Source organism: Xiphophorus couchianus, chromosome 8 (genome assembly GCF_001444195.1).
Source record: "Xiphophorus couchianus chromosome 8, X_couchianus-1.0, whole genome shotgun sequence".
NCBI lineage: Eukaryota > Metazoa > Chordata > Actinopteri > Cyprinodontiformes > Poeciliidae > Xiphophorus > Xiphophorus couchianus.
In genome coordinates, this window is record NC_040235.1 from 12,888,633 (window position 1) to 12,914,314 (window position 25,682).

The following is a 25,682-nucleotide window of genomic DNA, read 5'->3' on the forward strand; positions in this document are numbered from 1 at the left end:
TGTTTGGAAAGTTGTTTTTTTTAGCAGAATTGATATTCCATTCCAGTTTTTTTGAAGACTTGCATGGACTGCTATCCTCCTTAAAGATTGTTTTGACCAACTCGCCAAGTCTTCTTTGTCAGCTTTAGAAACCAAAATACCTAGGCACAATGCATGCTACTTGACATGCTACTGGCTAGCATTTGCAAAGCAACCAATCCAGGAGCACTACTAATTTTCCTTACCACTGATTGGCTGTACCCCCAAGAGTGGAGATAAGGAAGACTGAGGATGTTGGCTTCTGTGGTAATGCTAAGATGGTTCCCACTGTGCAAATTAATGCATATTAAAGTATAGATGGTATTTGAAGTATTCAAATAGGAAGTTCTAAACACTTTTTTCCCCCCCTGCCTGTCATTTTCCTGGTTGTGGTCCCTTTCCTTTGTGAATACTGGGGGATTATACTCAAACTGCATTGACCCCGTAGTGGGACAATATAAACTGCTGCTTCTGTCATTTGTTACATACAGACATGGATAAATTTTCAATCATCAAATCACCAAAGATGATTATCAAAATACCAGTGGAACGATAGTGCTGGGGATAGGCGGGGGATAAGGGGGGTAGTTATAAGAATTTTTCCATTGACTATTGAGAAGGGTACAAATAATTCTTTTTTAAATTTACAGCAAGTAAAATACACATTGAACACAACAATGTCATTTTGTCCAACTGTGATACTTGATCATGCAAGATAATATTTTAAGGCTGTTCCCAGCCTTAAACCGCCCACATCAGGCGTGCCCACATGATATATGTGGTGCTGTAACCACTCTTTTCTTTCCTCAGAGGCTCTCGCAGTGTTTTATGCTATTTTCTCAGTTCCATTGCAAACATTTCATGTTTGTGAGCCTCTGTGGTCAAGTGACACATTTAATAATCCCTATAAGCAGAATATGAAGTATCTGAAAAGCACTACTACACACAGATTTTTGTTAATTTAGAAGCAGCATATCTGAGTTTTACAGAAATGACAGTTTTTATTTTATTCCGCTCGTCTCTTTGTCTGTCTAAAGCTTTGACTCTGACAGCTGAATTTAAAGAAGTCAGCTGCTCCGTCTCACTTGCCAGAAATTCGTGCGATACCTGCCTTCCATCATCTCTCACTTTCTGTGAGAGGCAGTTAGCTGTTTGTGCGTGTGGCAGATTGACATGTCTGACTGGTCAATCCCTGCCTGTCGCCCATCACACCACCTTGGACAGTTCAGCTTAGAGGCAACTGTTGCAGAGCAGTGACACAGTCCCCCGAGGCGATCATTGCCACGGTGACACACAGCTGTAACTCTTACCGAGACAAGATGGATCTCCTCTCGACAGCTTTTACATTTTCAAATTTCAGTTTTGTGCTGGAAAAGGCTACACACAGCTTAGTTGCACTGATGTAGCATTCTCTGTAAATTCTGACTTCCGTGGGACCCTTCCATTGTCTCCAGCTCAAATGGTGCCTTTATAATCCATTCTCTTTATCTGCAATTTTCTCTAATGTATTCACCATGAGTCTGGTGGTCTCATGTTGTCCCTCAATGTATTATTTCTTTTTTTAATACAGAAAAGCTTTAGGCATAGATGAATTAATTCTCAAATTGGGATAGATGGAGTTAGAATTTTTTAATGTTTTTTTGCAAATTGAAAGATGAATATTTGCTGCAGCAACTATGAACAACTTAAAAGAAAAGAGTTACAGCACTAGAAGGAACCAAACATATGAGACAACGGGACAAAAAATACCTAGAAGAGGCAGAATAAACAGAAAAAAATATTTTCAAATTCTTGCTATCTTATTCATTCAATGTAAAATAATTCACCAAAACAAATCTACTCAAGATTTGTTACGTTCACTACAGAACATTTATGGATTCAGGAACTGTCCAACATTTTAGGAACTACTCTGAAGGTGATTACGGGTTTTGTAATGCACAATACGTATTATTTGCAGCTTTTTCTGACATAAAAGCATGAACTAATTGAACAGCCGAAAGTAAAGCTTTCTGTGATTTCAGCCTGACTTTATAGAACTTGCTTGTGTTGTACTTCATTTGGCATTTTTGCTTGTTTTTTTCTGTGCATGCATGGGTTCTTTCTGGGTTCTCCGGCTTCCTCCCACAGTCCACAAACATGACTAATATATTGATTGGTTTCTCCAAATTGTCCTCGTTTGTCCTATGTGTCCCTGTGTTGCCTGGGTGACCTGTACCCTGCCTCTTGCGCAGTGGTCATGGATAGGCACTAGTCTGCCTGCAGCCCTGCAAGGAGAAGCAAGTAGAGACGATGGTTGGATAAACCATCCCAGAATAACCACTGTTCCATTTCCTTACTTTTCTTTCTGGCAGCTTATGCAGCTCTGACAAGATAAATAAATAAAAAAAGAACATTGCTAAAAAGGAAGCACAAGAATAGGAATTCTGGGCCTCTTTAAAGCCTCTGGATTGAATGTGGTTAGTTTCTGCAGAGTCAAATTAAGTGCACACAGACAGAAGATATAAATTTGAGAAAATATTTAAAGACTCTTACTGTGCATAATTTCTATAGACATTCTGCCTGGAGTAAGTGTTTTTGTTGTTTGGGGTTTTTTTCCATGCTCAAACTCTCTGCATGAGGATACCACTAGTTTGTGATTCTTAGAGTTACACAATTTGTAAAATGGAAAGCTAATAGGTGGAAAGCGTGATGGAGCTTAAATTGGCAGTAGCAAACATTTAAAGTAAGCTATTTAAATTCTTCAGTGACAATTGCTAAATTGTTTCTGTTCACCTTGTGTTCTGAATACTTCTTTTGTGTCATTGTATTCATTTCTAACAAGTCGGATTATTTGATTTATTTGATTTAGTCTTCTTTGAGTATTTGTGCAATTCTGAAGTCATGGAAACTATCCGATCATCTCTTAACCTTTCTTATCAGACATCTTTCCTGCTGCAGGAAATAGCTGAAAAGTCAATACAATTTCAAGTGAAGCATGCTCGGGGTGAGTGTTTGTTATTAAGTGTGAAGCTGCTTTAAAATGTTCTTGTATTTTCTGTAATGTTCGGCTAGTCTCGAGCTTTGAGCTATAGTTCCAGTGTTTGCTGATTGACGCTGTGCATCTTTATGAAAGAGGGACAGAGACGCATGACACAGAGTAATCTAAGCATTAATGTTCACCTTCCTTCAGAGCAGCAGAGATCAGTGCAAACTTTTCAACATCCCCTGTACCGTCATGTTTCTTTAAATGCTTTTAAATGATAATTCAGGTCTGTTACTGCTTGGATCTTGGTTTTTATAATTACTTCTGTGCTTGCACAGATAATTAGACATAAGGGAACAGGACCAAATCATTAAACAGGTGAACTTTGAAGACAGAGCAAAGCTAACAGATAGTTGACCTTCTCTGACATGCTCGCATAAGCCTTTTGTTTTATCTGTCTCTTCTTACCTCTCACTTATCAGCTTCTGAAGCTCTCATAAAGTATTCCGCCCTCCTTTCAATCATTCATCTCACACTCGGCTGTTTCCAATTGGCTTAGAGGCATTCTTGGAATGCCAGGGCATCACTGTTTTGTGCAGTGTGTGTGTGTGTGTGTACGTGTCACTGCATCCCACCCACACATTATCCATCATTCACTCCCTGATTTTAAAGGACAGTGGCTGTTAGATTAGATGTGAAGCTGGGGAAAAGATACCAATAAAGAAGGAGACAAAGAAGAGGTAATAAAAATGAAGAACGTAGGCTTCTTTGGCCAAATCCCATTTTTAGAGTTATCACTTTGGCTATCTCTTTGCCTATATGCTGATGCTTAGCGATATCCACTGGCCATGAATTCAAAGTTATAGAATATAACTGGAATATGGGGAAGCTTTCCAAGAAGGTTCACAACAAGTTCTCTGATCTACATTTGCACTGAACCAGGCTTGCTGTCTATGTAATAGATAAACAAAGAAAGGAGAAATAGTCAGTTGCAGTGCAAGGTTTCATCCAGGAAACAGAGTACAAGACATTAATGGCAGCTATAGTCTGTAAATTTCTCTGTCCAGAAAGGAGATACAGCTAAATACTAGTTCTGAGCCAAGAGTATATAAGAACGAAAAAAAATCAGCAGTGTACATAAAGTTAACAGGACAAGTAAGCATCTCTAACATACTAAATTAAATGTGACCCTCGGTTTCTGCGTCATATGGAGACAAACGGACTGGGGCAGAGGTGAATCCATTATGTTTCAAGGAGTCGTAGCCGACCCAAGAAGCTTCTTGATTTACCTGCCTGTCTAAATTCCAGCCTTCACCTATGGTCAAAGGACATGGATCATGACCAAAAGAGCAAAGATCAGAGATAAAAATCAGCTAAAATGAGCCTCCACCTTAGGGCGGCCAGACTCAGCACTTAAGATAAGATGAGGAGCTGGGTCATCAGAACGGAGCATGAGGTCGAGCCGCTTCTCATCTGCATTGAAAGAATTGATGGAAATTGTTGGGCATTTGAACAGGATGCTTCCTTATTACCTGTAAAAATGCTAGATCTATACATTTTTACGAGAAGAAAATAAAAGTAAAAACAAAAAAACATGGTACCAATGTCAAATTATTTGCTGGCGTGTACAAACGTGGCTAATAAGGTTTAGCACTTCCATATTTAGAAAGTAAGTTTCACATTTTTAATTAATAGTGCTCTGTAGAAATAGTTATAATAGACAATAGATGTAGAACAAATGTACTTTTTTCATTGAAGTAATGTTTTTATGTGGATGAGCAATGCAAAAACTACCAAAAAAAAGTGTGTTAAAGCTGTCCTTGTGTGAGAGGACAAAGTCCAGATGCTTTTAAAATGCATCACAACTGCGAAAATACTTTTAAAAGCAGAAACTGGTCTGATTTCAATTTGAGATATTGGTCTTCATGTTGCACTTACACAGTAATGACTTGCAGAGTTTAAATAAGATAGATGATCTCACAGTAGATCTGTATAGCTTTGGGGTGCCAGATAAAAAAATATTATACTACAATTACATTACCTTTCACTACGGCAGCTGGTCTGGACCAAAAGGCACCACAGTGTCTTTATGACTTTGACTTACAAATTTATTTACATTCCTTTTCCTCTCTTGACACAAACAGCTAAGCTGATCTAAAATGCAGAATGCGTGGTGTTGGCAGGCAAAGCCACGCAGAGAGTGGAGCTGTGTGTCTGAATGAGTTACGCAGTACAGGCTCAAGAGGATCCAGTAATCTTTAAGAAGAACGAAGCATCAAATCAAACATTAAAGGATGCACACAATAGATAAATGGACTGATAGGTGAATATGTTAGTTGTTAGAAACATCCACCGCTTGTTTATTGCGCACTTAACCATGTTAGTCAATGTTAAATTGATTCCACATGCAAAAATTCAGTCCAGGGAAACATAAGTGAGAAGTATTATCCATGATAGGTTTGGGAAAGTAGTAATGTTCCGCTTTTGTTGATGTGATAAATCTTATTTTCATTACAAAGTTGATCAATTAAGAGAAGTTTCAATGAGGAAGAAGAATGCATTAGTCTTTTCTACAATGTCAAGAGAATTCACTGCTAACAAACACTCTCAATGCTAGAGATAAATTAATATGCACACACACTCTCAAGAAACAAAGCAACAGGGAGGCTACCAACACAACTAAATAGCAATCACTACACTGTCTGCATCCTAGCAACCAGGTTACTGGATGTCATTGTCTTTCATCACATTTCTTGACTTGTGAGTGTGTATGTTTGTATACACCCCTCTGTGCCAAAAAAAAATCCTTTACAACAAGATCTGGGATTTTTGTGTGACAGGTTTGGATTAATGGCAGAGAGGAAGAGAAAGTTTGGAAAGAAAGAGAGGATGATAAGAAGCTGTTGGCTGATGTTATTATGTAAAGGGGGGGAGAAAAAGTACATTCCCCTGAGGTTAATTACAGCCTGACTTTGATCATGCAATGTAATCCATGTATACAAAGAACGTCTGTGTTATTCTCCGGCTTCAGTAAATGTTGTTCCTTGTTCTTATTATGTGTTCAGCATGTCTGCTTATTTAAAATGTATGTTCATTTAGGGAGGAAAGGATTTATCTAAAAGCCCTTCTCTTATTTAAAACAAAATAGACATGCCTTGCAAAGATATTCCTTGATCTCTTTGCTATTTTGTCAAGTCCTAGCCTTAAACTGCAATGTATACAATGGAATTAATGTACTCAACCCCTTCTTTTTGGATACATGTAAATTCATTTTTGAATTTTAGTTGCAAAAATAAAAATCACATATCACTTCCCTTTTACTTTAAATGTATGAACAACTTTGTGAAAAATTGGATTAAAACATAGTTAAACAGTTTCAAAGGGTATGAATTCCTATGCACACACTGGAGAGACAACATATTTAGAGAGACAAGATAATATCTCCACTTTCAGTGAAAAAAAATTATTTATTAATACTTTCCTTCCACTGTATTTTCCTTGGAAAGATTCTCTATGAACGTCTGAAAGAGTTTAATTTTCATTTCCCCAGCTATGACCTATGAATCATTGCTACAAGAAAAGTCTCAAGACTCAAAGAAAGAAAAACAATGTTGTGTCAACACAGTAATGTTAAACTACTTTTAGATAGCCAGGGGAACTATTGGTCAGGGCATTTGCCAAAGATTAGAAGAAAGTCTGGTAACGTAGAAGCTACAAATGAAGAGATCATGAGAAGTTTATTAGGGGCACATTGTCAATATCATATGGTTTGAGTCTCCCATTTCTAAAACTTTCCCTAATTTGAGCCTCAGGAATAGGAAAATTGGAAAGGCAACAATCCCGTAAAGTGCAGTCAATAAAAATCATTCAGCTTCACTCATCTTTGCTAGGTTCAATCTCCTCCCTTTGTGATAAGTTTCAAAATAAATGGACGATATTCAAACTAAAGCGAAACTGAAATAGAACTTCAGGTGTTCACGTTAGAGTTCTATTTTATATTAAACTTATAAATAAAAAATTGACATAGCTACCAATTTAAGAAAGATGTGAACAGATTTGCATGCATATGTTCCCGTTCTACCTTCCCCCATCTTTTTCAGCCTTATTATCATTTATGAGCCACAGTCTGTAACCTATTACCACTTAAAAGTAACCCGAACAGCCTCTTGTGCGTGTGCGCGTGTGCACACGTGCAGGTGTAGGTTTCATGAGGCTAACAAAAAACATCTTCACAATCCCATTTGATACCACAATTCAAACCAGATGATAAAAGTAGGCTAATTCAAATAACATTTATTCATGAGCGGTGTCCTGTGTGCCATTGATTCAGGTAATATGTCAGCGCGGTTCAGAAAAGAGGTCGAAACCTGCACTATGTAATTTTAATTTGAATTATTGTTTCATGGGCTTTAATATTCATGTTGTCTTTGTTCTCTTGTTTTTTTTCAACTGGTGTGTTATCCCTTGTTGTTTCCAGCTCTCTGTTTAATATCTATTTTCCCTGTGTGTGTGGACAGCTGTTGATATTTTCAAGTAAATGAAGCATTTGCGCGGCAGGTTTTTTGTGCATATCCATGCAGTTGTTTTTTGTCCAAAAAACAGAAAAAAAAAAACTTTTAAAAGTACATTTGTCTTATTTGAAGGAAATGTTTTTTTGGCTCTGTCCCCTTTTCCTTTCATCTTTTCAGATATACTTTACTTTGTGTCTGTTTTTTCCCCCAACTTTTATTTTGCTCTCATGTTTCAGCTCTCAGTATTCTTCTTTTTTTTTCTCTTTTAAAATTCCTTTATTCTACTTTTCTTGCACTGGTTTGGCAATTTCATTTACGTATGTTTGGAAAATAGCTCAAGAAGTCAAAGAATACTAACCTTTTTCATTATACACATTGCCACTTTATTAGGTACCTTGGTATTAACCAGTTAAATGACTGGTGTGTCCAATATCCATAACCACCAACAGCATAACTGCTGAAACAAAGCCAGATGGCCAATTTGTTCATGTTGCTTGAACCAAACTTTGAAGATGTCATCTGAATCTCAAAGCTGAAAACAAAATCTGCCTGGCCAGACAATGTTTTTCCTAATCTACTATTGTCCAGTTCGTTGGACGACAGGAGTGTCATCAGGACAGGAGTTCTTAGCTTTTTTGTTGTAAGCATTAGAGTTTGCGTTCTTGGTTGTACAGAATGGTTATATGGGTTACTGTTATCTTTCAACATCATGAACCACTAGGTTTATTCTCCTCTGACCACTGAGATCAAAAAAGGCATTTTTATCCAAAAAGCTGCTGCCCACTGCATATGTTTCCAGACCATTCTGTGTATGTCTAAGGGTGTTGAGTGGAAATAGATTTAAATCTGCAGTTTCTCAAACCAGCTCATTTGACACTAAAAACCATGACGTTACTTAAAATAACTTAAATGTCCTGTTTTTTTCCCCCATTGTTTATAAACCCTTTGAGCTCCAACAAGTCATCTTTATTTGTGCTCAACTATTAAAAAATATTTGTGTTCTTTCTGTTTAGAGAAACATAATGTAGTTTGTTAGATTTGCTTAGATAGAAACTTTTTAAAACTACTTTGAATATGCAGTAACAGTACAGTATTGAGCATACTGTACTGTTTGGTAACTAGGACCAACTGTGTGATTGAATTGAAATTTTTTTGTTTCTTTTTGTAAAGTGTCTTGAAATGACATTTGTTGTGAATTAGCTCTATACAAATAACAGAATATTTCATAGAAGTATTAAATTGCTACTTGATCCAACTTTGTTTTGAAAATAGCTGCAGTGCTGATGCTAGTTTGGAAATATTTTTGTTTATCTTTTTTTTCATTTCATATATATATGTTGTTTTCTTTATATTTCATTATTTTTTAAGCAGGACTGCAGTACTTGCCACAACCAACATTATCATCCAACATTTGACGCTAATAGTGGCAGCAAACATTTTGGTGTCACATTGTGTTCACCACATTCTCCCTCATCCTTTATTCAGCTTGCTTTATCTTGATCTTGAGAAGAATAATTCAAAATCCCCAGGGGTATTTAGGCAGCTCTTTTGCTGGGGAAAATTAACAGATTCAATACAATAACATGTAAGTGTTAGGAAATCAAAATAAACATGGTTACTTTCTAAACACACATATGCACTTTTTTTTTTCCTTTTGGTTTTCTTGACCTCATTGCTGTTAATAATTTCTTAACCAGTCATTCATTGCTTTTCTTTTCTCCATAGATAATAAGATGGTTTGACTGATTGCCACTAACTTTATAGAGCCTGAAGGAGCAGTGTGTGTGTTGCCACACTCTGACAGTAATTGTCTGCGGTGATATTCTTGTGTGTGACAGTGTGCGTTAGTGTGACTTTGACTGAAGCTCTCAGATGAAAAGCCAATTGATTGAGATGGCCCCAATTAGTCTCTGTGATTAATTGAGCGCGATTGGATACCGTCCCTAGTATCCATTATTATCTATTATTGACAGGCTAATTAGTTGCTGTGGTGACCGCTAAAACACAGTTGATTGTGTGCGACAGTCAAATGACCCCATAGCAGCCAATTAAGCAAACCTTTTATGTGTGTGTGTGTAAGTGTGTGTTTGGCCAAGTGTAGCTGGAAGGGTCTGTTTTCAGTAAGTGCTACAAATAGCTCGATCAAGAACAGTTTCTGCTCCTTTGTTGAGTAAATATATTAAACTACTAATGAACAAAATAGAGATAATTGGTTGTGGGACATTTGATAAACAAATTTAGGCAAAACATTGCGGCAATTATGGATTCATCAGATTGATTATCCTCCATTTTCCTCCAAACCCTTATATTTTTAACTTTGAGTTATTCTCCCTGTCTCTTCAAAATCCCCCCTTAAAATTTATGTTGTTGTCAAATTAGAGTTAAGTATGACATATTGACATAAAGATTTCTGCAGCAGCTGCACAGCTGATTATGTCACTTTACAAAACAATCCAGCATCTTAAGAAAATAGTTATTGGAAAATAATTTAAGATATATAATGTATTTATAAAGTCATAAAGCTGCTTTAATACTGAAATAGAAAAGCATAATAGAATACTTTCTGCACACTCGTAGATAATGACACAACAGTTGCAGGCTTTTTCTCAAAACAATTTACAGTATATGTGTGAGCTTAAGGTTTATAGAAAGTATATGGAACTTTAAAAGGATTTGAGACTGCACATATAAATTTTAATTAGGCACACGATTAAGCTTTTTCCTTCTTTCATCAACATCCTCATAAAAATTTAATTGATTTGATATTAAAAATGAATGCATAGTACAAGAAAATGTGCCAGCATTGGAAGTTAAATAAAGTGAAAGTGTCTCTAATAACACATACCAAAGCCATAGCTTAATTCAAACTAAGAAGCTGTGGCATTTTCAATAAAAAAAAAATTAGATCAAAGAATGAATTATGCAATAAAGTAATGTTTAATTAGCCATAGCTGCTTTGTATTTGATTAATGTATTTTCGATTAAATCTCTTCTTCTGCTGTGTTTTTGTTTCCTTTTCACATGCCTCAAACTGTACATATTGCTTAGAAAATGTATTTTCTGTTAACCTTTCCCTGTGCTTCTGTGTTTCTGCTTTGTGTAGTTCCTCCTCAGGAGCCCAAAGTCACCTGTCGGTCCAACACCTACCCTAAAGGTTTCTACTGCAGCTGGCACCTGACGCATCCTACGTACATACCCTCCAGCTTTGAAGTGGATGTTCAGTAAGTCTAATTAATTTCCATTCACTTTTTATACATAAGTAATACATAGAACATCAAAAATATATCTGAAATTGTATATTGTTCTGGTTATTTTACATAGGATCCAGCGGAATGATGTTTATATGATTTCAGATTCTAGAGCACCAACTGGATTCTTGTGTCATGAATACCACAACATTATTCTGCTAAAAATTTAAATAGGACAAGATAGACTGGTAATACTAACCAATCCTGATAATAATAATAATAATAAAATAAACATTAGCTGTAAATGTGATAGTAAAATTATGTGGTTTTGGATCCAACAGCGTGACATGCAACCACTAAGGTGATGCTTTTTCAGCTTTGCGTTCTTCCAAGCTGGCTGTTTGTAATCCAAAGCAGGACTTTAACTGTCACTCGTAACTCTGATGCTAGGCGCTGGCATCTGGCTTTTATCTGCAGTAAATGAAGTGTTCCATTATGATTCACTGTTGACTCAGTGATCTTGAAGGAATGTAGATCTGCTTACTTCAAATGTGTGGGAGGTTTAACAGGCTTCAGCCTGCAGGCAAATGTCAAAGTGAAGATGCATATGCAGAGCAGTAAATAAGAACGTTCATTAAGAGAAAAAAGTACAAAGCAGAAAGGCAATGGATTGAGATTTGTGGCACATTTCTAACCCTGCTTTGTCATATGGCTTTGAGCTGATAATGTTCATTTTAGCTGATTTAGATTTTTCTTTAAAAACTATAATTGACAGCATTCATGTTTATTTTCCATGCTACCTGGCTTTTTGAATGAGGCCCAGAAGTGACATCACATTGTGTGTGTGTGTGTGATGGAGCAGTCGCTATAAATCAGTGGTTGTCTAAAAACTAAATGATTATGTAGCATCTTATTTTACTGCATAGCTTGAATAACGGGGTAACAGCAACCCATTAACAATTCAGTCCTTTTGTTTTCTCTTCATATATTTCTAGTTCTAGTCATGCCATAATGACATCTCTATGTTCTGAAGGACATTTCACATAGACCGAGCATCAAATCTATAATTCTGTAAGGAAATGTGGTTAAATGACTCCAACAACTATCTGTTATTTTCTTTTTATTTGGATCATAATTTGTAAGAGTAAATGGGCCCAGACGTGATTCAGAATCAAGATAACAATGAATAATGTGTAAAACATGTATGGACACTGAAGTTTAGTATCAAATATTTACCCTACACACAACACATAGTAAAAGTTGCAGTTGTTTGCAGTTTATTAGGACCTCTGAGACCTTCTTCTCCTCTGGTCAGAGCCAACTGTACTTTATTTATTTGTCAATATGTCCCTTTGTTGTTTGAATGCAGAAAATATTAATTGTTAGTTCTTTGTTGTGATAATAACGGTTAGCACCATAATGTTAGCAACTTGCAAGTGTCAGGTGTGGCGTTATTCCCACAACTAATTGAACATCAAATATTCAATTACTTGAATATTAAACTGCAATTGAGGTGGAAGTGGGTGTGTTCTTTGGCCTCATGGAACCTTGGATTGGCTCTGCAATTTTAACAGCAAAAAGTGATGTTTTTTTTTGTTTTGGGTTTTTTATTGTTATTATTTCTATATCATTTTGTTGTCAAAGGTTGGTAGAGTTTAAGAATTGGAAAAATATTTGATATTTAGGTTTTTGGTCTAATTAAAATTCCACTAACTCTGGTCGACTGCTGATTTCTCAGCATATATCTATAAATAAGAAATAAGCACTATGGTATCAACAGTCTCGTGTCAATTAAATCCTAACTTTGATGGATAAGTCAAAAACTTCTCTTCACATGCAACCTTCACCTCCCTCATCCACCTCCCCGTTACCTTATCATTTAATTTTCCTCCTCAGACACAACCAGCACTCACTCTATGTGCAGAAAGATCCAGTCCACAAGAATCGCTGTCATGTACAGTTCCCAGAGGTCTTCTCCAGCAGTCTATACAAAGTTAATGTGACAGCGGTAAACGCCTTAGGGAAAGCCTCCTCTACCCTATCCTTTGAGGAGTCCTCTATAGGTAAGATGGATGTTTTCTCCTGTTTCACATTTAGTGTACGTTCCATGCAGCTAGAGTTTTCCTCTGCTTTTAAACCAGTTATGTCTAAAGGTGACTAAAGCACAAGCTTGGCAGGAAATTAATCACACCATTTTAGCACTGCAGGGCTTGGGTGTCACTTATATTTTCTGATGAAGTTTCGTTGAAAATTAAATGCTTTAATTTGGGTTCTGCGCTTAAGGGGTTTAGAGGAAACTGACATTTTTAAATCACTCCCCCAGTCTGCAGTAGATTTTTTTTGTTTTATTGAAGTTCTACAACAGCTTAGTTCAGGGACAGACCCAGCATCTTTGTTCCATTGCTGACAGGTTTCTGGCAAATGAGTAAAAGAAAAAAAAGTGTGTCGAAGCGACCCTTTGAGGATGCCAACACTCAAAACATAATAATGCAGTCGTTTGACCACAGATAACTGATTTTCTGACACTTCTAGTTCCCTTTGGAGTTTTGTTGCACATACAGCAATTGTTGGTGCCAGAGAGGCAAAGGGAATTGAAAATGCACTCTGCAAATAAATGTCAAACAACTTCAGGAGAATGTTGGATTATTTATTTTTTTTATTCCGTCAGAGGAGCCAATCACCTGATGTTCTCCCATGTGATTACTGACAACACCAGATAATAAAGCATCATAGTTTCAGCCATTTGTGCTCTCTTAAATTGATTTAATTCAAATGAATCGCAAAACAATATTCCACTGCTATGCCAGCATATTTTATAAACCTAAGCGTCAGTTCTTTCGTTGAATTATTTTTTCACATCTTCTTTAAAGAAGTGCAGGTTTGATGGGGAGGAATTTGTCCTTAACATCTCATAATAACAGCAGTAATAGAATTCATCAGCAACTCTAAAGGGAAAAGCAGTGAAGGGGAGAAATTCGTTTTAAGGGAGGACTTGGGGGAAACTTTGATAGATAAGGATAAGTGTTATGAGCAGTCCTCCTCCTTGTTGCACTGTCAGCGTTGCACCGGCTTGCATGACACATAAACACGCACAAAGGCAGCAACAGGGCCCTAAGATTGTGTAGTAGCGTGTATTGGTTTAAAACATTTGGTATTTAAAAAGAGAAAGTTTGTGTTTTTTCTGTGTGGGTGGGCGTGTATACAAGTAACCGAATGAAGGAGTGACATGCTCTGCCAACCCCCAGACACGGGACTCATGAAAATGCTAATGGTAGCTGGATTAGCGTCTTGGCTAAGGAAATATCCCTTTTGGAGATATCAAAATACCCCACCACTCCTTTTCATTCCATCTGCTTTTACTTTCCCTGTTGTATGCACTTTTTGGAACATCACATTCATTTTCTACCCCCCCTTCTTTCCTCCCCTTCATCTTCCTCCTTTGTTTGCTCTCTGTCTTTCATCATGAGCCAAATCATGTACATTACAATGAGAAGGAAAACAAGGTGGTGCTTTTCTTTTTTTGTTTTTCTCAAGCCTTTTGAAATGAATGTTTTTTTTCTGGTTAAATGTGATCTTAAAACATCAGCAGGTTATCATTCATCTCGTTAAAACAGAAAATGCAGTGCAGTTGCATACATTGTATTATTAAGAAAATAAGTTTACACTTTTGATTTTTGTGAAACAAAAATAAGTTGAATTTATGCTGAAAAATTAGAAGAAAAAAGATGTCGGATGAAAACAGAAATGAAAAAGCTGTAAAAACCCGGTTCCCCTAAAACAATGAATAGAAAATATTTGAAAGAGAGCAGAATTTTTCTGTGCAAGCATTACAAGTTTTGAGAGCAGAGAGATGAAATCCTGCTTTCAAATTGCAAATGTAAGCTCTTGACTTATGGCAGTGAAGTTGCCCATGTCGTTCTTTTTCCATACTAAATACTCTTCATACCATCTGAGACTGAAAGTTATGCCTTCTATGCACAATAAATATGGTACAGGTGCAGATGGATAGAAAGGTGAGGGTGTAACTTTATTTACTGAAAGCAGTAGATCTAAGATCACAGAAGAAGCAAGCAGGATACACAATAGTGTTATACAGGTATATATTAAATCATACATCATACATTGACACGTGTACGTTCTTGCACTAGCACCTGACACAATCTGTGAAAGTGATTGCTAAAGCATAGGTAACAGTCCCAGCCAGGACAGGTACTCAGCATTATTAAAGTAATAAATGAATTAGACAGAGGTAAATGTCATGACATCCCCAAGAGAAAGGGAATAAAATAATCAGATGGCAACCACAGAGCCAACAGCATCTGAGGATTAGAGCTTATATGTGCAGAAGTGTGAACTGGAATTCCTTCCAACCAGCTAGCATGACTGGCCAACAGTCACTAGAAACTCTCAACTGCAACTAAAAAGGGCTCCATGCAGTTAATGACTGAAAAGGTCTGTCACTCAAAGATTTTGAACTGCATCTTTTTGCTAAATGAATAAACGACTTATATTATGCAGAAATATTGTGACGTTTTGCAAACTTGCCAAAAATCACTCTTGTATAATTGTTTTTAGTCTAAAACCACATAACCCACTATTTTTTGTAAGACTCAAAAGACTGCCATTTTAAAATTAATTTCCTTTCTATAATAACTGTTCTCCTTTTGTTTCACCTAACAATAAAAATGTTTGGTGACAAAAAACAAGTTAAAGATCAATAGCAATCTTTTAACATTCACTCCACTTTCTGCGCTAAATATTTCCATATATATATGTGTTTTCTGAACAGACATTTTCCTCTTGCACTAAACTAAAATGCTGTCTCTCTTTACTTCATCTGCACTTCATTCATGCTTTACCAAGAGTCTTTCTTTGCTATTCTAACTTTAATTCTGGCATTCATTTTCAGGGACAACGAGGCAGATCGTAAATAAATAAAGCAATTTTATGCTTCCCTGTGCACTTCTCAATTCTGAGTGGAAGGAAAATGTTCCTCAACTTTCCCTGTTCATCCAACCAGAGTTGGATAAAATTAGATGAGAGGAGATGTGCGTGTCCATGCATGTCCTTGGTGTTGATTCAGTCACAACTTCTAATGCTTAAAGAATCCCCAGACTAGTTAGCTAATATTATGTCTGTAGGTTCTAGATAATATATCAATAAGTGACCTTATTAATGTAAATGAATGAAAAGGTGTAAAAGCTACAAATGCTCTTGTAAACCAACTGTTATTCAGAGGAGAGTTTACAAGACAACCTCCATTCAAAACATTCTTGCATAATTCTGGCTGGATATGCACCATATTTGGCAGGATTGGTCAAGCTCATTTTAATTGGTTTCCTGGCACAAACTCAGCTTTTAAACCTACTCAACAAATATTTACAAAAAGGGAAAATGAGCAGTGGAAAGGATTGGAGTTAATTGCTCGAAATTACATTTAGGGGAAGCTGGTGTGAAGGATTCAAGGTGAGCATTTCATGAGCACTGTGCAAACAAGCATGGGGCTGACTAAGTGCATATTTAACACAGGATAGAATATTCAAAATGAAATACTACTTACCAGTGTTTCAACTTTACGTTAAACAGGTAGGTGATTGAACGTTGTGCACAACTGGATATTCCCAAGAGAATGATCATTTTTACTGGTTCTGACGATATATAAATATATAAAGCAGATTAACTTTCAACTTCAGGAATGGCCTTCCCAGCATTTTGGCTTCATGGTTTTGAAAATACTGTGGACAATACTTAAAAGTCATGTACATACCAAAAAAAGAAAGAGTTCCAAAGAGTTGTGTCAGTAAATATTCAGGCAAAAACAATGATGGAATCTTGCATGAATTTGGTCAAGTATGCAACTTCTCAACCAAACCAAAGTGTTTGTAAACATTTGAGCATTCGCTTGTACCTTTGACATTAGCGAATACCTGCATTACATGAAAACGTCTAAAGTTTTTGTTGAAAAGTTAAAAAAAAACAACTAAATTTTAATGTCTTTTCTGAGACTATGTAAACCTCTCACTGGAGCTGTACATTTGGAAAAGATAAATCTGTCTAATTTGCTGTAAAGCAGAATAATTACTGTTTGACAAACTTTCTGGTGTGATAAGTGCCTTTGTTCCTTAAAATAGAAGGCTACGCTTTAATCAATTTTAATAGTTTCTATGCTATCATTTAGTTAATTTAATTTAGTGCTCACTGCGTGTAGGACAGTTTTGACACTAGAAAACAGCTTGGCTGCATTTCTCTGTGTGTGAATGGGTGTGCTGCATTTTCACAGGACTGGTTTCAATAGAGTCAGCAGCATATGCTTTTTTTCTGTTCCATTTCCTTTTATGAAGTGATTTTTGAAAGATTTAATGGGAAACCAAAGCACACTGATTTGCTTCGTCTTTTTTGTTTGTCAAAGTACTGCATGAGAATCCATCATCTGATGCATCAGAGTCCAGATTTCCTGAAAGCCTTTTTATTAGGACGAGCCTATAGTGGCGTAAAAAAAAAAGTGGATGAATACTGTTCTCAGATGCCTCACTCTTGCAAAAGTAAATGCATAAAGAATTAGCTTTTAGAGAAATATCTTTGTTCAGCTTCAGCAGAACATTGAAACTTTTTCTATAATGAAGACAGCTTTTCTTTTGTTTCCTTTCTTCTATTCTCAGATAATGTATGTCACACATAGCTCTCAGATTTTTATCACAGCACACATTTCAAGGCATCTCATTAACGAACAACAGAGGGCTGGCATGACAGGATAATAGCAATGAAAGTAAAGTCTATAAAGCCAAATCTACATATGCACAAATACATATGCACTCATGTTTTCATCCATGTTTTACTCGTGATGATTTAGCTACAGAGCAGTGATATATATGTCAAAACACTGTTCTGAGAACGTTATCTGTCACAGCACATGAACTCTGTAAGTCAGTTTGCAGTAAGTTTTCACCCCATATTGATGTTGTTTTGCACTAAAAAGTTTAAGTTAATGTTATACATATTGTAAAATGAATGGAAGTTAAAATGTTAACTTCCATTGTACAGTCAAATACTCTCTTCTCCTTTTGTCTCAGACACAGAGAAAATGTAAATTAAACATTTTAATTTGCATGTTTTAGACATGCATGTTTTATTCAGACATGCATGTTTTATACAGAGAAAACTAAATCTAAAACCCACTATACCAGAATGTTTCTTCTCACTTTATCCTCACAAACAGTTAAAGTAAATATTTGAAACCTCCTTGAGCTTCCTGTCCTCACTCACCCAATCATTGTTTCCCTGAATTAATAATTATTACTGAATAATGTTTACTATCTCCCTTTTCTCTGTTGCTGAGTGCTAATTAGCTGCCACCCATTCATACAATGATTTCAAATTTAAAAGATCTCTGTGTCAGTTGTTCAACAATATTCCACAAGACACAGCAAATCCACACTGCATGTCATCATGCCTATTTTTGATGGGTGCAGCTAAGAACAGTCTGTTTTGTTGACATTTTATTTTAATTACTTATCTACTTTGTCTGTTTGTGCCTTCCTGTCTGCTGCTATTTTGAATTTGTTGGTGTGCTTCTTGTTTGTTTGCCATTCTGTGTGTATGATGGTATGCATTTCACACAATTGGCTTTAATGCATGAGTATTTTATCAGACATTCAGATTATAATTGTTGCTATCGTTTCCCATTGTGATGTGTGTGTAGTTGTGCGTTTACTTGAGCAAAGGGTTTCATGTAGCTGAAGATGCAGGCCAGTGGGCTCCCTAATGAGAGCGATAGAACAACGACCGGGTCATTCAATATAGTCTGAAACGCTCCAAATTGAATTGTCACAATCTCATTCAGGGCTTTCTTAGTGAACAGTTATTAAGAAGCACTTTTTTTTTGCATACCTTCTCATCAGGTCTGATGGCCTTTTATATTTACCTTGCAGCATTTCTCCAAACATTCAAATTAGTTTCATCATTCTGACTTGAGTTCCTATAGCATAAACACCTCTGTAGAAGTCTAAAACGTAATACTTGTAACATAGAACAGAAATAAACTACTAAAACCAGTGCATAAGAAGTTGGAAATTATTTAAAAACATTAACTTGGGATCAGCCATTACACATAACCATCCTTTCTGATTTTCAATAAAAAATTTTCTTCTTTACTTTGTTTCCAACCCCATGTCAGTCTGAAATATATCAGTGTTGTGAGGAAAAAATTTAATATATTAGCTACACAGTGATATTTAAGAACTATAGGGTTAAACTTTGAAAGATGGAACCTTCATCAATGACTGACTGCTATTTCCTTTTAACTGACTGGTTTTATCCACCTTTCGCAGTAAAACCGGACCCCCCAGAGCGCGTGACGGCATCCCCGATCCGTTTAAACCCTCGAAGGCTGGAGGTGTCCTGGCACAGCCCCGCCACATGGCCCGATATAGACGCGTTTCCTCTTAAGTACTTCCTTCGATATCGACCACTCATTCATGACAGGTGGCAGCATGTGAGTACTACTGTATGTGTGCTTTAGCATTTATTACTTTGTTACAGCGTTGTTTTTGAGTTAGGATTTAGGTTTGGGACTACGGTGTTAATTGTTCTTATGGTTGCTAAGAGTTAGGTTTAGGGGACAAGTCAGGGTAAAAATAAATTGCATTAAAATGTATGGATTTAATGTGACAGGAAGTAAAAAGCATTGTATCCTTAGAATTCCATGGCAACCAGCTCTATATTTCTATATATGTTCAGAAATCATGCTCAAAGTTTATTAAACCAAGACTTTTTATGAAAGAAAAGAATTTTCCAAAGAATAGAATAGAATAGAATTCAACTTTATTGTCATTGCACTGTCACAAGTACAAGCAACGAGATGTAGAAATGCCTCTGAGAAAAGTTTTAGTAAAATGACTTCAATTGTGGCCGTTGGTTTGATTCCTGGAAACACAGGGATCATTTCTCAGCTGCTTTGGTGTATGTTACTCTATTTGAGTAATTTTTGTGGGCTCACTTCCCTAAGGGCTCCTTATAGCAAAAACATATGTGTCCACTATAGAATTCCAGGGATGAAAGCTCTTTCCACCAAGGTCGAACCTTGTAGTGTTATTATGGTGCATGTCAATGGTTTGCTAAGGTGTAGTTCCAAGATCTAAGGTTACAAACTCTCAAATGAAATCATATATGCAGGAATTGTAGACCATTTATACATCCTAATAATCCATACATATGTCCTTCAACACCTTCTTTAATTTGTGACTCTTTCAGTATTGATGTTGTTGTCATTTTATTTTATTATTTAGAGGTTGCCTGTGACTGGAGTTGATTTGTTTCAGTTTCAAATTTGCCATGAAGTTCATCAGATATATGGCCTCACTTAGCATTATTGTCCCTCCTATCAAAGATCAACAATAGAAGTAAATGTATTTGAAAGGTGTTAATAGGTTTTCTTTGAGGTGACGCTGCAGTCATGAACCAAAAAAAGGTTTTCACCTCAGGGACAAAGATTGATTTAGTTTCTAAAGAAATTGATCAAGCTTAAGGTTGTTTTTTATATGTGACTTTTGGTTTTCCTCATACAGCTATATTAATTTTATTTTCTTCACCACAGTCACTAGAAACTCTTAGTTGCAGCTAAAAAATGCTCCATGCAGTTATTCAGACTCAATTCTTTGTAGAAAGAAAAGTGAAAATTAAAAGACAAACAGTGCAAGTTTTCTTTCTTTCTGTACTGCTAATTAATCGATACATGAACCAAACATAGGTGGGAAACCTTAAGTCAATATTTGGAATGGGCAACGACATGTAATTTGGGAATTGTATAAATAGGTTTGACGACATCCAAACGCCCCTGTTTCCTTGTGGTATGCTTTGATGAATATCTTTGTGGTTGAGGTTCTTGATTTCAGCTGTGGTTAGTGTGGCTTCCTGAAGGTAATTCTGCATATTTTAACACTGGACCAGAGAGGCATTTATTTTTGTGCCAAAGCACAAGAGTTACAGCTGTCATCTCAAAAACATTGCTGTAGCTGATTGTTCTTATTTTAAAGATATGTAGTTGAGTAAAAAAAAAATCATTATCTTTCAATAGAAACATCATTAGCTGCAATAACTTGAGGACATCATTTTGAGGTAAACTGGGTATTTGTTTCCACACACCTATCTTCAGATTCTAGAAAATCACTTAAGTCATATTCAGCTTTAGACTTTGAATGGCCCTTTCCACCAGTCTGGTAATTTTCTTTTCCACCATTTTGTATTAGACTTCTTATTGTATTTATGACTCCAATGAATATTGGAGACTAGAATAATTTGGTGTAAAAATGAGTAAATGGTAAACCTAATGTCTACAGGGTGACCTTTGGTTGAAACCATCACCATGCTCTACAGCACAGGTGTCAAACTCCAGTCCTGAAGGGCCACTGTCCTGCAACTTTTAGATGTGACTTTGCTGCACCACACCTGAATAGAATAATTATGTCATTAGCAAGGCTCTGGAGAATTTATCTACACAAGAAGGAGGTAATTAAGCCATTTCATTCCAGTGTTTTGTACCTGTGGCACATCTAAAAACTGCAGAATGGTGGCCCTCCAGGACTGGAGTTTGCCACCCCTGCTCTGCAGTCACTATGGAACATTGGTGCTATACTTTGTTACTCAAACATCTTTCCATTGGCCTTATCTGTCAAAAGGACACTGTTCCAGATGTCTTTTGTTTCATTCAAATGCATGATTGTAAACTTAAATTGGGATAGCATTTTTTTTTTTTTTTTTAGAGAGAGATGATCTTCTGACCGTATTATTATGAACCCCAATATTAGAGTCTGAGATGTACCTCTTTAGCTTTTTGGAATTACTTCTAGGATTGCTTGTTCTGACATCGGGGCGAATTTGTTTTGAATTTGTCAACTTTGATGAACACTGGACTGTCTTGAACATTGTACACATAAGATTATTCCCTCATGTGTACAATGAAACCATTGTACACAACTATCTTTCACAATGGAATGATAGTTTAAAAAGTCTAGAAATTGCCTTATAATACTTCCCAGGCTGAATACAACAAACATACTTTCATTATGTTAATGTGTCATTTACGTACGATTCTAGAGATCTGGTAACCTTATGTTTGGGTTTAGCTATTTTAAAATGTTGGTTCAATCATACTGACAAAGCCACACTATTTTTGTAAGCATATTATCCTCATTACTGCAGCATATGACTGATTACTGCTTTTAGAGTGGATGTGTTCAATATTTGTCTTTGGATACACACTGTTGCACTAAACATTATTGTTAAAAGTTATTGAGCTGTGACATAATTCATTTAAAAATGTTTAATGAAGCCTCTAAAATAAGATGCACTGCTCATTGGCCTTATAGCATTACGTCAATCACTATAGCCTCAAAGGTTAATTGAAGTGGTTACTGTTGCTCAGGAATTTGACTTTGATGTGGTTAGACAACAGGGATGCTTGTGTATGGCTTTCACATGGAACATTATGAAATGTGTGTGGAGTCTGAAATGAAAGCTGTGCTGTGATCAGAGTCATCTTTAGAGGAAACCATCCATCGTCTTGAGGAATGAAGAGATGACGGACCCAGATACTCAAGAGTGATGGAGATTCAGATGGATACAGGAAAATGAGGAAAAGTTTTGAAGTAGAGATGAATGAAGCACATCAGAGAAGCAGAAGAGGCGTTAATGGATAGCAGACTTTGGTAGATACCCAAAACTGAAACGAGCAGGACATATAAATGATACAGGCAGTAGTGCAAAGATGCATATTAACGTTAGTGAAGGACAAAGGTCACTGACATATTATATACTTCAGAATCCTCTTTGGAAAATATATGATGCAAGAAAAGACACACGAGCCATAGATCATAATACTTGAAGTTGACGGCCAAATGGAGGGTTGGTGAGAGAACTACAAAGCAAAAAGAGACAGAGGCATATGGAGATCAGTGTGATCAGATGTAAGGAGCATTGTGGGTGCCAGACAATCCAAGAGACATCAAGAAAGGGGAAGCTGTAGTGTGGGCTTTGAAAGTGAATTTCTAAAATCTGTCGGTTAGTAGATGTTTGAAGATCAAGGAAAGCACATGAACGGCTTGAGGGAGCAAAAATGAAAAGTTACACCATCTGAAATAATAAAGGAAAGACGAATTGAAATTGCTTACACATCATGCTGAATTGCACCTACCACTTTCTCCATACGTATTCTCATTCCTTGTACACAAGTGAATAGATTCTTAAAGTAAATTCATGTTCTGCTACAGTAGAATAACCTCTAACTGAAACAATTTTTAAAATAAGTAAAATTGAGGAAATGGACTTACAAAAATTATTATAGTTCTAAAAACTGCTCTAAAATAAATGTATTTAGAACCTTTTAGTGTTATCAAGTCTCCATAATGGTAGAGGTCATGATTGACGTATGACAACAGACTGAATCTTAAGGTTTTCAGCCATTCTTTTGCTGCTCTGATTTGCTGTTTGGGATTATTGTTCTTCTACTGAGCCAATCTAATGCATGACTTTTTCATACTTTAATATGCAGCATATTGACCGGGTTCTATGACTATACAACTTCCACAGTGAAGGAAACATCAGCACATCTTTATTGTTTAACTATTCTTTTTTTTCTGCATGCATCAGTGCTCCAGAGAAGTGACTATTTAGCCACCACTTCTCCCTCGGTGAACACATTGTGTGTGCAGTATAAGCTACTTCTTTCTTCAGTGTAAATTCCAGCTTCACTCTTTGGCTCTGGTGTATTTTACACCAACAATTGCTCAAAAACAACAATTTAAGATCCTTTTTTTGTTGTTGTTGTTTTTTCTATTTCCATATTTTTTCCCCCTTTTTGGTTAGGTGGTTTTAAATGTGAAACAGTAAATCATAGCTTAGACTAGATCTTTCACTCACTGTATCAGAATAAAAATATCTGTACATCTGTAAATGTTCAGTGAATTTGTTTATTTCCCATGGCTCTTTGTGGCACTGTTCCCTCACAGAGATGTGAACTCAGACTTGAGCAGCAATTAAAGCAATGGTCCGATAACTGCAATAAAAACAATTTCAGACTGCTCCGTTTTCAACTCGTTCTACGTAACTGCATCAGCTACGGTGGACTTGCCCTTTATGGATTCTGCCAAACTCCACTCGACCATGTTTCAGTGCATGTATCCATGCATGAGAACTCATATTTACAGTCAGATGCACCTACTCACATGAAAGCATGTATACAAGTAGCTGAATATTAGCATGTAGACTCTTGTTTTTGTAATTACTAATATGCAATCAAGCCCTGGGTTTGCATAGACTCGTGGATGCATAAGAGCAGAGCTAAAAACATCAAATAATTTATCAATCATATTTAAAAACAAATAAAAACATTAATAATTTATCTTTTGCATAACAAATAACAACAAACAGTTGTCAAAACATCAAAAGAAATAAATGTTTTTGTATTCATTTAATTCAAGTTTTGTCTTGTTTTATAAAAACATTTTTATCTATGTTTTTCATCCATAACATAGAGAAGAAAAGTAACAATTTACTAAAACTCAAAGAAAGAAGAGGGCACAATAAGTATAGCAGCCAGAGCAGAGAAAAGAGGCGGTCTTAAAATTCTTTTTTCCTTTAATCCGTGTTCGCTTGACCACCACAGCTTAACCTTCCCTTCATTTATTTATTCCACATATGTTCTCCCTTTTCCTTCTGTTGGCCATCCATCTCCCTTACTCTCCCCATGGTTTCTTCTGATCTCTTATACCAGCCTCTATGAATTTGTATTTTTCAGTCCCTATTCATTTTCCTCTCTCCTTCTTGCTTCTATTTCTTTAATATAATGTTTCACTATAATATCATAATATCAGACTTTTCATCTTTCACCACCACAGTGACTTTCCCGGTCCTCCAACTGATCCATGTAATAATGGTTCACACGTGTTAGCCAAAAGTCCCCTCATAATTCTGGAACACGTCGATCATGTTTCGGAGACAAAAATGTGTTTCTACAGAAACACTTCTGAACTTGAATCACTACTAACTATAAAAAAACTCAAATACACCAAACAGAATTTTCTTGGAGATTTCCTACTGCCAACATTTTCCTATTATATAGCTTTTACCTGACAATAATGTAGTTCTTTTTCTCTTTTTTTGCAATGAGTAGCCATTAGTTATCTGTAGATGGAGATAATTATTTATTTCACCTATTTTCTCCCATAGTCTTCTGTTTGACAGAAGACCGTGAAGATTGTCAGCATCATTTTAAATAAAGACAAAATCATAACAGATTTGACATATTTAACTGTCTTTAGCATTGTATATTATCAATTACCATCACTAATTGTCAGCCTCAGTCCCTGTTTATATTTTCTGAAGCTTTTCTAAAAGACTACCACAGATTGAAACAGAACAACTTTATCATATGCGCACCTTTCCTGTTATTCACTGCAGTCTCACTTCTTTTTTTTTGTCTATACCTTGCCAGGAACAATTCAGTCCAATCCATTTATCTTTAAGTAACAGCAAGACTTTGAAAGGTAACATTCCAAATCACAAGTTGTAGAATTAGCATAAAATTAATTATTCCACTGTTATCTAAAGTATGTAGATTGAGTGATCTTCATTATATAAACATGTTGTTCATGGTTGGAGTATTATTCTTTGCATTACACCAGGACATTAAATTAAACTCCTTTGTCTATTTCATCTTCCTTTAATACCTCTATTACCTTACTTTGAGGCTTCTCTTATAGTCACTGTGCTGCTTTTCTTAAGCTTAATATCTGTATTACACAGATATTACGTTTACATTACACACAGCTGGACTGATCTGAATAAATCAGATGAGTAAAAAAGATAACTGCAAGCAACAAATCCAAAGCTGAATCCTATTTCCTGGTACAGCCTCTTGCTGTGTGTCTAGATAAGAAGTGACACTTTGTTCTATCATTTAAAGTTGTGAATCTTAGTGGTTGACACTTTTGCTGGCCTTTAAGAAGACCT

The 25,682-nt window shown here is 36.1% G+C and overlaps 1 protein-coding gene across 2 annotated transcripts in view; it reads left to right on the top strand.

Moving 5' to 3' along the window:
• cntfr (ciliary neurotrophic factor receptor) overlaps positions 1-25,682 on the top strand; it is a 246,203-nt gene that overhangs the window by 194,827 nt on the left and 25,694 nt on the right. For both annotated transcript variants that reach the window (XM_028025725.1, XM_028025724.1), the window contains 3 exons: positions 10,595-10,712; positions 12,576-12,742; positions 19,007-19,170. In XM_028025725.1, the coding sequence (XP_027881526.1) occupies positions 10,595-10,712; positions 12,576-12,742; positions 19,007-19,170 (449 nt within the window). The remainder of the gene's footprint in view (positions 1-10,594; positions 10,713-12,575; positions 12,743-19,006; positions 19,171-25,682) is intronic.